This window comes from Sitophilus oryzae, unplaced genomic scaffold (assembly GCF_002938485.1).
Source record: "Sitophilus oryzae breed Bouriz unplaced genomic scaffold, Soryzae_2.0 scaffold_1275_pilon_pilon, whole genome shotgun sequence".
NCBI classification, from domain to species: Eukaryota; Metazoa; Arthropoda; class Insecta; order Coleoptera; family Curculionidae; genus Sitophilus; species Sitophilus oryzae.
In genome coordinates, this window is record NW_022145921.1 from 294,104 (window position 1) to 310,150 (window position 16,047).

General features: G+C 33.5%; 1 protein-coding gene across 1 annotated transcript in view; it reads left to right on the plus strand.

Annotated features, from left to right (window-relative positions):
• Positions 1-16,047, plus strand: part of LOC115874409 (piezo-type mechanosensitive ion channel component-like) — a 160,363-nt gene that overhangs the window by 85,790 nt on the left and 58,526 nt on the right. The window contains exons 20-26 of the mRNA XM_030889573.1: positions 2,045-2,259; positions 3,122-3,247; positions 5,471-5,598; positions 7,048-7,137; positions 9,550-9,628; positions 10,328-10,488; positions 12,731-12,819. Coding sequence (XP_030745433.1) covers positions 2,045-2,259; positions 3,122-3,247; positions 5,471-5,598; positions 7,048-7,137; positions 9,550-9,628; positions 10,328-10,488; positions 12,731-12,819 — 888 coding nt within the window. The remainder of the gene's footprint in view (positions 1-2,044; positions 2,260-3,121; positions 3,248-5,470; positions 5,599-7,047; positions 7,138-9,549; positions 9,629-10,327; positions 10,489-12,730; positions 12,820-16,047) is intronic.

Consider the following 16,047-nt stretch of genomic DNA (forward strand, 5'->3'; position numbering starts at 1 on the left):
TTTACTTTGAGAATTTCCAGAAAAAATGATTTTTTGCTAAAATTTTGAGAACCACTGGATCTTTTTTGGATTTTCTTGTAATTTTAATCTGCTATTTATGTTGCAATATTATCAAGTAATTATTTTTTTAAGTAAAAAATAAAAAAAATTCCAAAAAAATTTTCAAAAAATTCCGAATTTTCAATTTTTTTTGCGAAAAAACTCATAGGCGTGTTTCTGGGGTTGGCCTATATTACCAGTTAAAATACTTGCACTTATTTCTGTGACACCCTGTATAAGGTATTAAGCAAAATAAAACACTAAATCACCACAATACACCATAACACTTTTACTTTTACACTGGATGCGCGCCAGTTTTTATCATCTTTTTTATCATCATCGTTTATCATCACGCGTTTCAATTTTTATCATCTGCTAACATGGTTAGCGAAACGCGCGTCCAGTGTAAAAGTGTTTTGGTTTATTGTGGTAATTTAGTGTTTTATTTTGCTGTTGTAACACAAAAGGTTCCAACCCTTATTAAGGAATAAGTCTATCAACAAAATTAGATAAGCACGATAGAATATTAACATGGCTGATCTAAATTCCGCTTCATCAGTGCCGTTTTAAATTTATTTAAAACGTTTAAAAATATATTTCTAATAAATAAAAAATAGATATATTTAAAATAGCTAAAATTTTCTAAAATAGATAAGTTTTAATAAATATTTAATAACAAATATATCAAATACGCTACTGAAACATCTCAGTCAAATTTACGTATCCGAATTATTATTGACAAGTTTTAAATAGAAGATAAATGCAAGAAAAATATATAATTACCTTAATTCTAAGTGAATTTCATGATTGACTGGTTTACTACATGTAACTTGTCGATTCAACGCCAGGAGCAAGGAAGTGGTGCGCATGCATAAATCAGTTAAGAACATATAAAATTAGCTAATAAACTAGGATAACCAGGTTTAAACAGAAAACAACTGCTTTAAAACAGAAATAAACGGGTTTGAACAAAAAAAATAACAAAAATACAAAAATCAGCAGTTCAAAAGCGGCCGTTTCCTGTTTAAACCTGTTTATTCTTATTTATTAGCCTATTTTAGATGTTCATGGCTAATTTACGCATGCGCACTACATCCGGCTCCTTGCTCCTGGCGTTGAATCGGCCATCTCCCTCTACTTAGGTGCAACAACTTGACAATCTTTTTTTTTTTTCAAGATTCAAAACAATGTCACTGTTAATTTAAGTTTTGTCACAATATCCTCTAAATAAAACCAATTGTAGCATAAATAATAAAAAGAACATATAATAAGCTCAGAAAATCCAAAGATATCCGTTTTTAAAACTTTAAAAAAATATTTCTATTGTAATTATCTTAAATACCATTGTTTTTTGGAGGAATTTGCCGCAGGTAGCACTCGGCATCAATGAATTTAATAAAATTTAATAATAAATTGATGAAATAACTAATTTATTAATTTTATTTCTATTTTTATTTTATTAATTGTGATTAATAAAATTGCGTTTATCTCATCGAGGTGATCGAAATGGATAAAACATCAAGATACAACTTTTAATCGGGATTAAACGGCCTACGCAATTTTGCTAACAAGAGCAAAAAAAGTCAGCGGCGCACATGTTTTTTTTTAGAAAAATATTCTAGTGATAACCGACTTCCATTTCCCATTCCAGTAATACACACCTCCTTCGTAAATCCGTCGACTTTTTTTAGACTGTTTATTTGACTGCTTTATACTGAATTAAAGCATGTAGCAGTTATAGAGGTATTAAAATATTATTTGCTTATAGTAATTTTTAGACTCAAAATTTCATTCGAATCCGTAAAAGCACCACTTGGAAGAAAATTATAATAAATCAAAACAAAATATATTTTAACTCTAACGAAACAAAGCAGAATCGGACCTATGCTGATACAAAAAATAAATCTTATTTTTGGGTGAGGAACCTTCCTTTCTTTGAGGAAATTTCCCACAATTTAGAGAAAACCTTATTTCCTACCGTTTCTATCCACTGTTGTATTTACAGGTTACTAGCTCTTGGATGTGTGGACAAACTGGGATCTTACGATTTACCGTATGTGGAAGAAACAACCACGTGTGTCACATCTACTGCAGGTCTTGGGGCTGGCTGGGACACGGCCTGCTTTGCTTTTCTCATTTTTCAGCAGAGAATCTTCAAATCTTACTATTTCTTTCATATTGTCAACGATGTCAAAGTGGAAACAATTCTAGGCGATCGAGGTAGGCGTTTATTTTCAGACAAAATTAAATGCATTCAAAACTAATTTTCGTTATACAGGGTTCGGCAATAGTGCGTCGGGCATCTGTAGCTCCTAGAATAAAAAACTTGGAAGTTTTGTTTAAGTGCAAACCTAAAGTATGTACGACGATGTATTTTTTGAAAATATTTTAACTTCTATAAAAAAGTTTAAGTGGATCTGGATGATTTTTTATAAATGGAACACCCTGTATATTATTGCATTTTTAGCTTCCTTTCAGATCGCTTTACATAATCCTAAGATAATATGAATAAATATATTTCTATAGTTTCAAATCTATTAATAAATAAATAAAGAAATATATATTTTTCAATCTTTATTAAAAAAATTATTACAAATACAAGAACTGTCCCGAAATCAAAAATATATTAGATATTTAATTTAGATGGTCTATACTTACTTTGCTATAAATATCGTAATCTTAAATCATACAGAATGTTCAAAATTCTATGCCAAGCTTTCTAAAATATAAACTAATATTTCTTTGTTTTTTTTTTAAATGGAACACCCTCTATATTTTTTTTTCAATAGATGAAGAATGGCGTAATGCTTCGCAGGACCTTGAGCAGAATCATCCCGATACACTCACAATTTTTGAGCCATCCTATAGAAGTTAAAATTATTTTCCTGAAATATATCCTAGTATATTATACTTTAGGTTTGTACTTAAACAAAATTCTTAAGTATTTTATTCTAGGAGCTACAGATGCCCGACGCACTATTGCCGAACCCTGTTCGTTTTAATAACATGTTTCTTCTTTAATTCTTCATGTCTCAACCCTGTATGTTTCAAGATATTTCCTTGAATGTATGTGTTGTTTTAGGAGCCGATCTTATAGAAAACTATAGATCCAAGAAAGAAGCATTTATAAAGGAGGAACTTAAAAATATTGAGCAAAACATGGAAGTAAAATTGAAAAGAATCCGTAAAAATGAGGCTAAAATATCAAGTAAGAAAAAATATGCACTTGTGAACTGATCTCAGACACACCTAAAACTCATATTTGACAAATAATGATGACGTAACGGTGAACGATAGCTGGACAGTCATTACCATTATTATTTAGATAAAAAAAATCCATTTTTGTATTGACATGGTCCAAGCAATAAAAATAATTTGGTATACAGTATATACCGGGTGTTGCATCGGCGGATGGGACATAGGAAATCCCATGTAAATTTTAATGGGGTCAATTATTGGCTTCCCTAAATATTTCAGAGAATAATGCTATTTAGGTTTATTGAAGAGCACTAAAACCCACATTCAAAAGAATAACTTTAGATATTTTAGATTAGTTCGTTTACGAGTTATCGCCGATTTCTTTTTAAATATTTCTTCTTTCTTATGGCCCTGTATTTTGAGCACCAGTCAAGGTAAAAGATAACTGTCAAATGAAGTTGTCATTTCAGAAATTTATGTATTTAGTGCTTTACTATTATTATTAAAAACTCATACCTACATCGAAAATATTACCGAAGAAAAAGTATTGATGATTAAATGGTATTATCAAGGAAATAGTTATCAAAAGGTGTCGGACATGTTTGCTTCTCTGTATCCGAATAGACCGATATCTGGAAAATCTACAATCGCAAGGAATATCCAGAGATTTGAGACCAAAGGTACCCTAATAAATAACTGCAGATGTGAAGCAAGGCAGGAACAAAGAGAAGATGCAAGAAATGATACCGACTTGGAAGTTTTATTGTGCGTGTAAGAGAACGATGGAAAGATCAGCACAAGGAAACTTGAGGATGAAATAGGAATAGATCACACTACAGCGTTTCGAATTTTGCAATTGCGAATTTTTGAAAAGCACCAAGAGCTACGAGATGGGGACGAAATACGGCGGCAGGCGTTTTGTTTTGATATGATGGAAAGAGCAAACACGGATAGGGAATTTTTAAAAAAACATAATATGTTTTTTTAAAAATTCCCTACTATGTTTCACTGACGAATGCACGTTTACCTTAAATAATGAACCCAATGTTCAAAATTATCGATATTGGAACAAAGAAAACCAACACAGGTTTGTCGAAATAAGGACGCAATATCCACAGAAAGTAAATGTTTGGGCAGGGATATTCGGACACAATATTATCGGGCCATTATTTCTTACACGAAATTTAAATGCAGAATATTATTTGGAACTACTCAAAAATCATATTTTACCTGCTTTACATGATGCCGCTAGGGAAAATCAGGAAGTTTGGTACCAAATGGATGGCTGCCCGGCACATAGTACCCTGGCTGTTCGGGAATATTTAAACAATAGTTTTAACGTAAACGTTATTGGCCTAAATCATACAGTAAATTGGCCAGCAAGGTCTCCTGATATTTCGCCAAATGATTTCTTTCTCTGGGGCCATTTAAAAAACAGGATATACAAGAATAAAAAATACCCAAATCTAGACGAGTTAAAAAATGCTATTTCTGCCGAATGCAATAGAATTTCAGTTTACCAACTAGCGAATGTAAGAATAGAAGTTTATGATCACCTGGGTTATTGTCTAGCAGTCGATGGAGGAATATTTGAACATCTTAAATCCTAAAGTTTTAACAATTTAATAGTACCTAAATTGATAAGTTATTGAATATTGTAATAATACTAGGTATAATTAACCTTGTAATTGATTACTTTATTTTACTTTAATTCATATTAATTTGTATTTATAAATACATCTTTAAGATTTCCGATGTAGGAATGAGTTTTCAGTAATAATAAAGCACTAAATAGGTAAATTTCTGAAATGACAACTTCATTTGACAGTTATCTTTTACCTTGACTGGTGCTCATAAGTAAATACAGGGCCATAAGAAAGGAGAAATATTTAAAAAGAAATCGGCGATAACTCGTAAACGGGCTAATCAAAAATATCTAAAGTTATTTTTTTGAATGTGGGTTTTAGTGCTCTTCAATAAACCTAAATAGAATTATTCTCTAAAATAATTAGGGAAGCAAATAATTGACCCCATTAAAATTTACATAGGATTTACTATGTCCCGCACGACGGGTGTTGACCCGGTACCTATGTCAGTAGAATAAAACTTTATGAGTTTATAGCGAGAATACGACTGTGAAGATCTAGTAATCTTAAATAATGAAAAATAAGTGTGTATAATATAAATATATAATTATAATAGTAAATATAATAATATATTTCTTATTTAAAAGATATCAGAGGTGGCGATTATACGGACTTCGATTACGTAGAACGACAATTAAATATTCCCTTATTACCAGAACCGGATCGTCACGTAGATGCCGATTTTGATCCGACGGATCCCATGGTTTGTTCTGAGGTAATTGCTTAGTTATTTACTGAAAAATAGATATGTAAAGGGTCATTTAGGCTCTCAGATAATTTGCGCAAACTGGTCTGCGCAAGCTAAACTGTACAGGGTGGGTCAAATTCGACGCTTTTAAATGGAAACACCCTTTTCTATAGGAGATAGACAAAAACTAATATCGGTGTCTGGAGCTTAATTTTTGTCAAACACATGATGGTGAAAACCGCATATCGATATCTGTTACCGTTTCGGAGTTACGGGGTGTTTTTCAATAATATGCATTTTTAACAAATCGCTGTAACTTTTTTGCTATGGAAAATTTTGTATTTTTATGAAAACATTTCCAAAGCACCTTTTTACGTAGAATTTAATGGTTCAAGTATAATTTTTTTAAAATTAATAATTTAAGAATTATCAACAGAAAATTTGATTTTTTTATATGGGACACCCTGTATATTTTTAATTTATTGAAAAGAATTTAAAATTACCTTTCCAAAAATATAACACACTTGATATTTTGCTCGATTTCTCTTCGAGATATGGAGTATATAAAAATTCGCCCGCTTTAAATAAGTAGGCTTTGAACGGCACCGGCTGTAATGCAAAAAAAATTCTAGTTGTGAGCATCAATTAAAACGAAAATAATATTTGCTATGAGAGATGCAGAATTTTATAACAATTTAAAATATATTTAACCAACATCAACACATTTAAACTATATTTAATAACAATAAAAATAAATAACAAACCAAGACATGAGATTTTGCTACAGGTGTTCAACATATCAACCGTCTTCTGTTATGGACAGACGGGGCAGTTTTTGAACATTTCTCATAACAAATAAACTTTTAGTCCCGTGATTAATCTTGACCGGCACAGCGTTGCCCACTTTTACATATTTTCTTTTAATCAGAATATTATTTTGGAAAACAAAAATAAATTAATTATAAATATATAAACAGTTATTATTTATAAAACAAAACTCATCTTCTTAACAGCACTTAAAGGGCATAAAGGGCCATTTCTAGCTCTTTCCCATTCAAAATATTCTAATAAAGTTGCGAAGCGTTTTTTACGGCTATTAAGCTATCTTCTACACTTCGCTTTAAAAGAGGTTCTAAAAAGAATAATGTTCGACTGCAAGGTCTGCTAGTAAAAAATTTTAAGCTTAAAGTTTCACAACACATTATTTATTTAATGCAAAAACTCGTAATACAAAACAAAGGTGTCAAAACGAATAACAATGTCAGGAAATAAACAAATAAATGTGACAACTTGACACGTAACTTACTTGATTACGTAATTAAAAGTTTGATTGGTATCAAAAGTATTTGATATGAACTGTAGATAATATCAAAGTATCAGCAAAACTTATCTTTGAACTGAACTGAGGCTGTGATTGTGATAATTAAAAAAATAAAGTTTACTGCTTTTATTAAATGGTTTTAATTTATTTTTCAGTACCTAGGCTTATTAATTAAAACAAACATTGTTACGGTACTTGAAGAACGGAAAGACAGACGGCACATGAAAATGGTCCTTAAAAACCAGGTAAATAAATATTTCATTCTTATTTACTTTTTGTTGACTAGACGCTCTATTGTTAAATTATACGATAATTTTCTGCCATAAGTTGTATACAACGTTAACTGCAGCATTGTTTCTTATATTATTTGAAATTGTTTCTGATGTAAAATTATTTGATCTTTTTTCTATGACATTACTTTTTGATCATATAAATAATTTTGTAAGCAATAATGTTTTTGTATTTTTATTTGCATTAAATATTTTTTTTTATTTAATTTCAACTGAAAAATGAAACAGTATTATACATGATACAAAGAATACAAGGTATGATATTGCGCAGGTTGGTCATTACGTCACAGGTGATAAACGGCACGATTGGTCGGCAAGCTCCGCGCGCCAATTTCAAATTGTCAAACAGATGACACAATAAATGTGAAAATAATTTTTCCAATGACAAGTTCAATGATTTGACATAACTTTTAGGGTTATGTCCTAATTCTTCCCTATTTTAGGTCTTTTTTTATTAGTGGCAATTGAACAATATGGATATTTTTTTGTATGGCGTATGACGTCACAGGTGGTATGCGCAATATATACTGTGTATATAATATACTGTGTATATAATACTGCTACGGCTGCCTACCCGTTCATCTCTGCCAAACCTCTCTATCCAGTGTATCCAGATCTTCTAGTTTTCTGGGTGTCATCGCTTTTCTGATTGTGGCATTCCACCACCTTCTGGATCTACTTCTTGTGCAGGACTCCACTAAAACAGTCGTTTTGGTCATAGATCTTCAGACATTCTTAATAGACGGCCAAACCATTTCAGACCTCTGATCTCTATTCTATGCATAACTGACTCTAGAGCATTCATTCTGTCTAATTTCTCTGTGTTGGTAATCCGATCCAATATCGATATGCCTGAACTCCTTCTGAGATAATCCATTTCGACTGCTGCAAGTCCCCATTTCACTTCAGCTGTCATAGGCCACACTTCACAACCATAGCACATCACAGATTCAACTAAAATTTGTTCTAGGCGTTCCTTGGTTCTAAGAGAGAGAGAGCTGCCGATCCTACAACAATGTATTCAGATAATTTAGAGTTTGGTGATTTTCATTGTCTCCAGTACCCTGCTTGGTTACGGTTGACCCTAAAATATTTAAAATTGTCGACCTTTGTGGCCTGAGAGTCATCCATCATAAGAACTTCAAAGACCACTTCACTGTTGTCTACCAGATAGTCAGTTTTCTTGAGACTTACATGTAAGCATAGAATATGTTTGCGTATCTATATATTCTGTGCTGTAAGCCACACTCATATTATACATATAGCCTGTATATCCTATGATGTATTGTAGATGATCAAATGCATCTTGTGCAAGCATTACTTCATCGTAGCTTTTGTGCGCCTCTATGAATACCGAGATGAATACCCACAGACTCACACTTCGTTTCCATTCTTCCATACATACATACTACATAGGCATTGAAAAGTAAAGGGGAGAGGCTACAACTGTTGATTGAAAAACTAAGAAGATGCGCAACGTTATGGGGAGCTCGTGGCACAAAATATGTCTGAGATGTAGCTGGCGTTACCGTTATTTGTCCGAAATTTAGTTTAACTCTGCGCCGCTGCGCACTGATAGTCGTTTACAGCGCAGCGGATAAAGAATACTGTGCTATAGTTCTGATGTTAGTCGACAGAGTGGGCGGTTGTTGGAGACAGTGCTGCCAGAACTACGGCTTAATCCATAAATTTACGGATTGTGGGCACAGTACGTTAATAATACGGATTTTCTATCATTAAATAGTTTAATATAAAATTAGATGATTAAACAAAGAACGGCGCGGCGTCAAAGTTGACTTGGAAATGAAGATCGCTGTTATTTCATATGTAAAATATTGTCATCATTTGGTCAATAGTCGCCATTTCCAAGCCAACTAAACTACTTTTTTCGATCATAAGAAATATTACTTATCAAAGAATTTTGTCACCTATATTTTTTTATTTTTCTTGTTTATTCTATGTTTAACACGAATAAATTTTTAATACATAAACGCGGATTTTTCATCCAAACATATTTTAGTCTAACGTGTTACAGATATTACACATTTTAATATGGCAGCATTGTCGCTTTCAGTTTCACACCGTCTTCGATATGCCTTCGCTAGATGAATTAGAGAAAATGAGTGTTTTATGCGTTGGCCGCAGAACAAGTAGAGACTACACCATACAACACTTAATACGTCTGTCACGCAAGACATCCAGCCTTGTCACGAATTCGTCCATTATAGATTGCGTATTTTCCCAATTCTTTCAATCGACGCTACAACTCTGTCTATGATTGAAAAAGAATAGAAAAATACATATTTGAGAAATCTGGACAGACTTTAAATAGAGTATTGACTGACACCTTCATTATTTTTATTATAGGCGCAGAAGCAAAAGCAACTTGCAATGGCTAGAAGAAAAACTGTTGAACGTATAGCTAGTAAACTTGATGAAGTACAGGGTAATTCTTCTTATTACTAATTTTCTTGCAACATCCTTCAGCGAAGTTGTTTCATAAATCTGGTTTACTAGATTATTTTTACTTTTTATTCCTTTTGTTGTTATATCCAAGGCACCCTTAGTTAAAATGCGAAATATAATATTTCATTTCTGAAAAAAGGCTTAGTATTTCTTTATTTCGCTACCGAAAGAGAAATGAAAAAGTATTTTTTTATATGCTTCTATGTTAGAATCTATACAAAAACGAGGTTATCAGTGGCTATTTCCTCTTAAACAGATTGCAAAATACAATCAAAACATGCGTAACGTTTCAAGAGTATGTGTCCTATCGTCGCACAATGTTGCATCCAATGGACAACATTCAAAAACATGAACAAATATTTTTTTTTACATTTGTACGAATAAATATCTGGTATAATATCCAAATTATTTCAAATGAACGAAATAAATCACACAACTATAGTAAGTTTCTCGTAATAGGCAATGCGATTTCCATGTCAACATATTTTGTTATTGACAACTATTTGTTGGATCTACTGATCAACTATTTGCTGGATCCTTTTCGAACTTTCTCACAGTGACATTTGAAAAAAAATTATATATTTTAGATTTGTGTTTTGATGGGAAATATATCCAGCATGTTCTCCCAGATATGGCGGAGAATAAATCACAACTGATATAATGGGGTATTTGATTTTAGGCGACCTCGAAGCTACTATAACCAAACATATAATGTATTTTATGCTGGCATGGGGCTTATTTGAAAGCCTGGTGGTTTCGTTTACGAGAATTTTAAACAGTAGTACAAGAACTTTTAGACAAGTAAGCGCAGAAATCAATGAAGAGAAAAGTATGATAAGAGTAAGTAAGAATAAGTTTCATAAAAAAGTATGGTTTCGCATACAATATTATATTACAGTTGAGGGTTGGAACCTTTGGTGTTAAACAGCAAAATAAAAACACTAAATCACCACAATACACCAAAACACTTTTACTTTTACACTGGACGCGCGTCTCGCTAACCATGTTAGCATCATCAGCAGATGATTATAAACTAAATTTATACTAATTTCATTTTTCTTCAATATCAAATCCTTAGTCCCACCCTGATGAAGATGTAAACGAAAACGTCGGTCGTATCCAATTTTGCAGGGTGGGACTGTGTGCACCGTCGCGTCGCTCACATAGTCTACCCACTGAATTTGGTCGCGATCGGGCGACATCAACTTTTGACCTTACTTATGTCATAACTAACCTAAACTTTTTTATTTCATAGTGCACGAAAAGTCGTCAAAATATACTAAGTGACATTGGAAATAGAACACCCACTAAATATTATTTAATTTTAATGAATGTTTGTAAGCATGTTTATTATTGTATGGATAAGAAATGATTATAATTTGAGCGCCGTCAACACACTAGTTTCTGTGCTATACATGTTTTTGTGAAAATTCCAGTCATCCCAATATAGACCCGGCTTTCGCACAGTTTGTTAGTTATTCTGCTACAGAGTAGTTTCAGGTGTTTTTCTGAGTTTATTATAATGCCTAGAATACGTAGACGTGCCAATTTTAGACAACTCAGTGATTTTGATAGGGGTCGGATTGTGGGTTTGCGGGAGGCAGGATTATCATTTCGAGAGATTGCTGATAGGGTCCATAGAAGTATTTGCACTGTTGCCAATTGTTGTAGAGCTTACTTTCAACAACACCGTGAACATCGGCCAGAGGTACAGAGCGTCTAAGATTAACCACTGAGGGTCAATATCGCCGTTTAAGGCAATTAGCTGTCAGAGACCGTTCGGCCACTTCCAGAGCAATTGCTAACCAATGGTTTACGGAACACGGGAGACTCATCACGATGCGAACTGTTGAACCGACGAATACGGTATTATGGGCTGTTTTCTTTTTGGCCTTATTGGATTTTACCATTGACCCTTGAACATCGACGACAACGTCTAGAATGGTGCAGAGCCCGACAAGAATGGGGCGCTGAATGGAATGCTATCGTTTTTAGTGATGAGTCGCGATTCTGTTTGGGAATGCACGACGGTCGGGCGCGAGTGAGAAGATACCGTGGAGAAAAGCGGAATCCACAGTTTTTCATGGAGAGGCACGTAAAGCAAGTTGTAGGAATTATGGTTTGGGGAGCAATCGCATATGGTAGCAGGTCACCTCTAGTATTTGTTCGAGGTAATATGACAGCCCAACGCTATATTGAGGAAATTATGGAAGCTCATCTCTTACCATACTTACGAACGCTCCACGATCCTATATTTTAATAAGATAATGCCCGTCCCCATGTTGCTAGTTTAACTGTAAACCACTTACATAATGCCCAAGTTAATCTCCTACCCTGGCCACCAAGATCTCCAGATCTCTCACCAATTGAACATGTATGGGATATCATGGGTAGGAGACTGACAAACTTACCGCATCCTCCTCAGACACTAGAAGCTCTTTGGTATGAGATACAGTTAGCATGGGATGAAATACCGCAAGAAGACATAAACCATCTGATGAGTTCCATGCCCAGAAGGCTCAACGAATGAAACATCGAGGTGGTCCAACACATTAATAACAAGGACAAGTTAACGAGCCAATATTTTCACTCCAAATTTTGATCATTTACGCATTTTGTCAACGTACATTCATGTACAAAAGATTATTAAAATTAAACAATTTTTAGTAGGTGTTCTATTTTCAATGTCACTTAGTATATAATTTAAAGATTTTCGAGCCCTATCTATATTCCGAGTTTCAACCCCCTGGTTCACATAGGACCCGAGTTACGCAGCTCCAAAGACCCATCTCAACTTCCTGAATGGCTTACCACTTTTTCGATCATTACCACTTTTCGTGACGCTAGCTCGTGTGTCACGGCCATGCATTTTTAATCTCATCACGGGTAAAGAAGTTTCACTTAAAAAAGGCTTCTGAATCATGAACAATATTGCACGTTTTTACTATTCATGTACCTAAGGATTGCAAATATGTAAGACTGCACTCTACTGCAATATTTGTGATTCTTATTCTGATATTGAATGCTGAGAATAGATTTTAATCTTGATGTATGTATATAATGCGTGTTATTTATTCATTAGGGGGATCGACACAACCTCGTTGGCGAGAGATTAGGCAAAAATAAAGTTTGGTCTCCCACCAGGACTTATGAGAACATCAAACAGAACAAGTAAGAACAAAGCTAATGTAGGTACATCAAGCTAATCGGGTATAAAGGTTGGCGCCTCTCATACGACGCGAAGGCTCACAGGAGAACGGTAGTTTATATCGAAGTTAAATTCTGGGAGCATAATATGTTAGTTAATTGAAAGCATTTTATAAAAATATATGTAGTTCTACAGGGTGTCCCCAAAAAAAGATACGCATCAAAGTTGTTTTTTTTCGTAATGGAACACCCTATACCGGGTGCATCTCAAAAGTGGCTCACCCCTATAACTTTTTTATTGTATCGGATAAAACAAGGAGATTTGGTATGTTAGTATATGACATAAATTGGGATTGATTGACGTATTCAATTGTTTTCGGTCACTTGACTTGCAGTCAAATGACTGCAACTTTTGATTTTTAAATGGCACCCTCGGTATTTTTTTACTTTATTCGATAGAAAATGACACTCTGAATTGAATGACATATCATATGTGAATTTTTGACATAGTCACTCAAAAATAAATTCTATTTTAAATTTCAATCTAAAGTGCCATGGCTATGTTAAAAACACTAATTCTTAATCAAGGAGCCTTGGAAAAATAGATTTGATCGTCTAATGTTTTTAGTGTCTTGTCCTGGCCAGTTAGAAAATGCTCAAATCGTATTTTTAATCATATCTCATTTTTTTCAAATGGAACCAGGGTGGCTTATTAGCATATTTGGAAAAGCATTTTTTACGAATAATTTAATACACACACTTGGTATTTCTAGTCAAATTTTCGTTACAAACCGCAAGGTATAATTTCAAATAAACCATATGCCAAAATGTCAAAAGTTGTCATATGATATGTCATTCGATTCAGAGTGTCATTTTCTACCGAACAAAGTAAAAAAATAATATATACGAATAATGAATACGTCAATCAATCCCAATTTATGTCATATACTAACAAACCAAATATCGTTTTTTTATCTGAAAAAATAAAAAAATTATAGGGGTGAGCCAGTTTTGAAACGCACCCGGTATATTTCTCCAAAATATCCTATATGGGTATTTCGCCACTGTAGTGGGGTGAGATGGCTGAAAAAAGTTTCACATCTGGCAACCAATGCGCCCTTTTGGATTCAGAAAGCACATAGGTAGACGAGTCTAAAAAGCTCGGGACACAAATTTTTCTGGCCCTCTAGCGGTCTTGATTAGGTAATCAAAATGGCCGCTAAAATTTTGAGACACGCTTCTAGCTTTCCCGTTATAACTCAATTTTCCTTTCCGATATTAACATATGTTTTAGTGATTATGAATTAGGAGAAAACATGCTTCCCAACGGTGTATTTGGTTTTATAGTTTAGGTTCACAGAACCAAAAATATTTGAAATTTTTTTTTAATTTTAATTTTTTTCATCGCATTTTGCTAAATGACTTGAAATCAGTTACATTTAGCTAAAAACGTGTCATATGCTTTTTTGTTCGTCAAAGAATTATCTTTCTAGCGGTATATATGATTTCTATTTTGTCACAAACGGTTTTTAACAATTTGCCAAAATATTGTAGTGTTACACATCTAGTCGTTATGGTAAAAACACAATTTATATAGATCCTGAAAAGTAATACAACGACCTAATGACTAACTAACTATCAAATGTAGTTGCTGGAATTTTTAATGTATTTGTAAAAATATACGGAAAATGGTGTTTACCCTCCTAAGTCGTGTCCCACTGTGTTTGTAACATCAGCAGTAGATAACATTGATCACAACCAGTCTTCTTCTACTGCCTTCTACTGCCGTTTCTTTCCATGGTTCAAGTGTTACTATTATTCAGCATCCTCACAGTGAAGCAACTATAGAGATTGATGATGACAGCATTCGTATCCAGCAGTGGATCAAACAAATTCTCAATGGTCTACCTGAATATTACACTACTCTTCTTGCAACTGGTAAAGTAACAAGTGACCCACCTTTGCCAACTGTCAATCTATAGTACACCGACCACGATCCTGCATTCATCACTAGGAAAGTTTTAAGTCATTGGCTTAACTCTGTCCTCCAGAGAGTGTATATTAAAGACATACAAGTATGTGCCTACGAGCCTACATACAACAAGTATGTACATACGAGCACGTGCCTACAATATCGTTTGCTGCTTTTCATGCACACAATGAACCTGGTATTAAAAAATTAGGTGTAATGCGTCGTTGCTTCCACTTCTTAATGCCGAAATTGCAACGCCATCAATGGTACGTCATATGATGGATATCATAGTAATAGCTACTGCAGAATTACATGCAAATTCAAATCCAGATGTACATGCTCAATTTCTTCGTGGTAACTTTACGAGCAGCAAAACTGCTACAACTTTTTCTGCAATATCTGACGATCAGCTTTATGAACACAATAATAAAGTTATAAAAGGTGAAGATGGAACAAATCAAACAACATATCAAACGAGCCAGAAAAAATAAATATTAAAAAAATACATTCCAAGCTAGAATTTGGAGCAACAGTCTCGTTGCACAATACACGATACCTTCACCAACCGAGTGGGGATGGATACTAACTTCGGAAGGATCATACCGACCTGTGTGGATAACAATTCCAGAAGTTTCAAAACACGGTGTAGAACTTACCTCCTGTACTTTCCGCAAGCGATGTACATCTTGTAAATATGTTAAAATGGGAATACGCTGTACAAAACTTTGTGTATGTGAAGGACAGTGCTGGGATAGTGATCGGTAATCATAAGTGAACGGGTAATGCAAATCCTCTACTCTGGATATGACTTCTGTAACTATATATAACTGTATATTTGAAAGCTACTTTACAGTTATACCTTGAGTGCGCTTCATGTGTGCGATTTTAAAACGAAAATCAAAGTTTTGTCTTCCGAAAAAAAGCTATACTTTATTTACTTATTCATCTAAAATTAGTTATTAAATTTTTTGCTTTTTAGCAGGTACAAAACCGTTGCATTACTTTACGAAATCTATAAATTACATTGCTGCCCTAACGACTAGCTGTGCAACGGTACACTGTTGATTTTTAGGAACTGTTTATGATAAAATAGAAGAAATATATACCGTTGTAAAAGTATTTTTTTTGGGAAGAAAAAAGTATAGAACACATTTTCAGCTACATATAGCGAATTTCAAGTTATTTAGAAAAATCTGACGAAAATATGAAATTAAAAAACATGTTTTTTAAGTAACAGATATTTTTTTGTTATTATAAACGTAAATAACTTTGTGAAATAT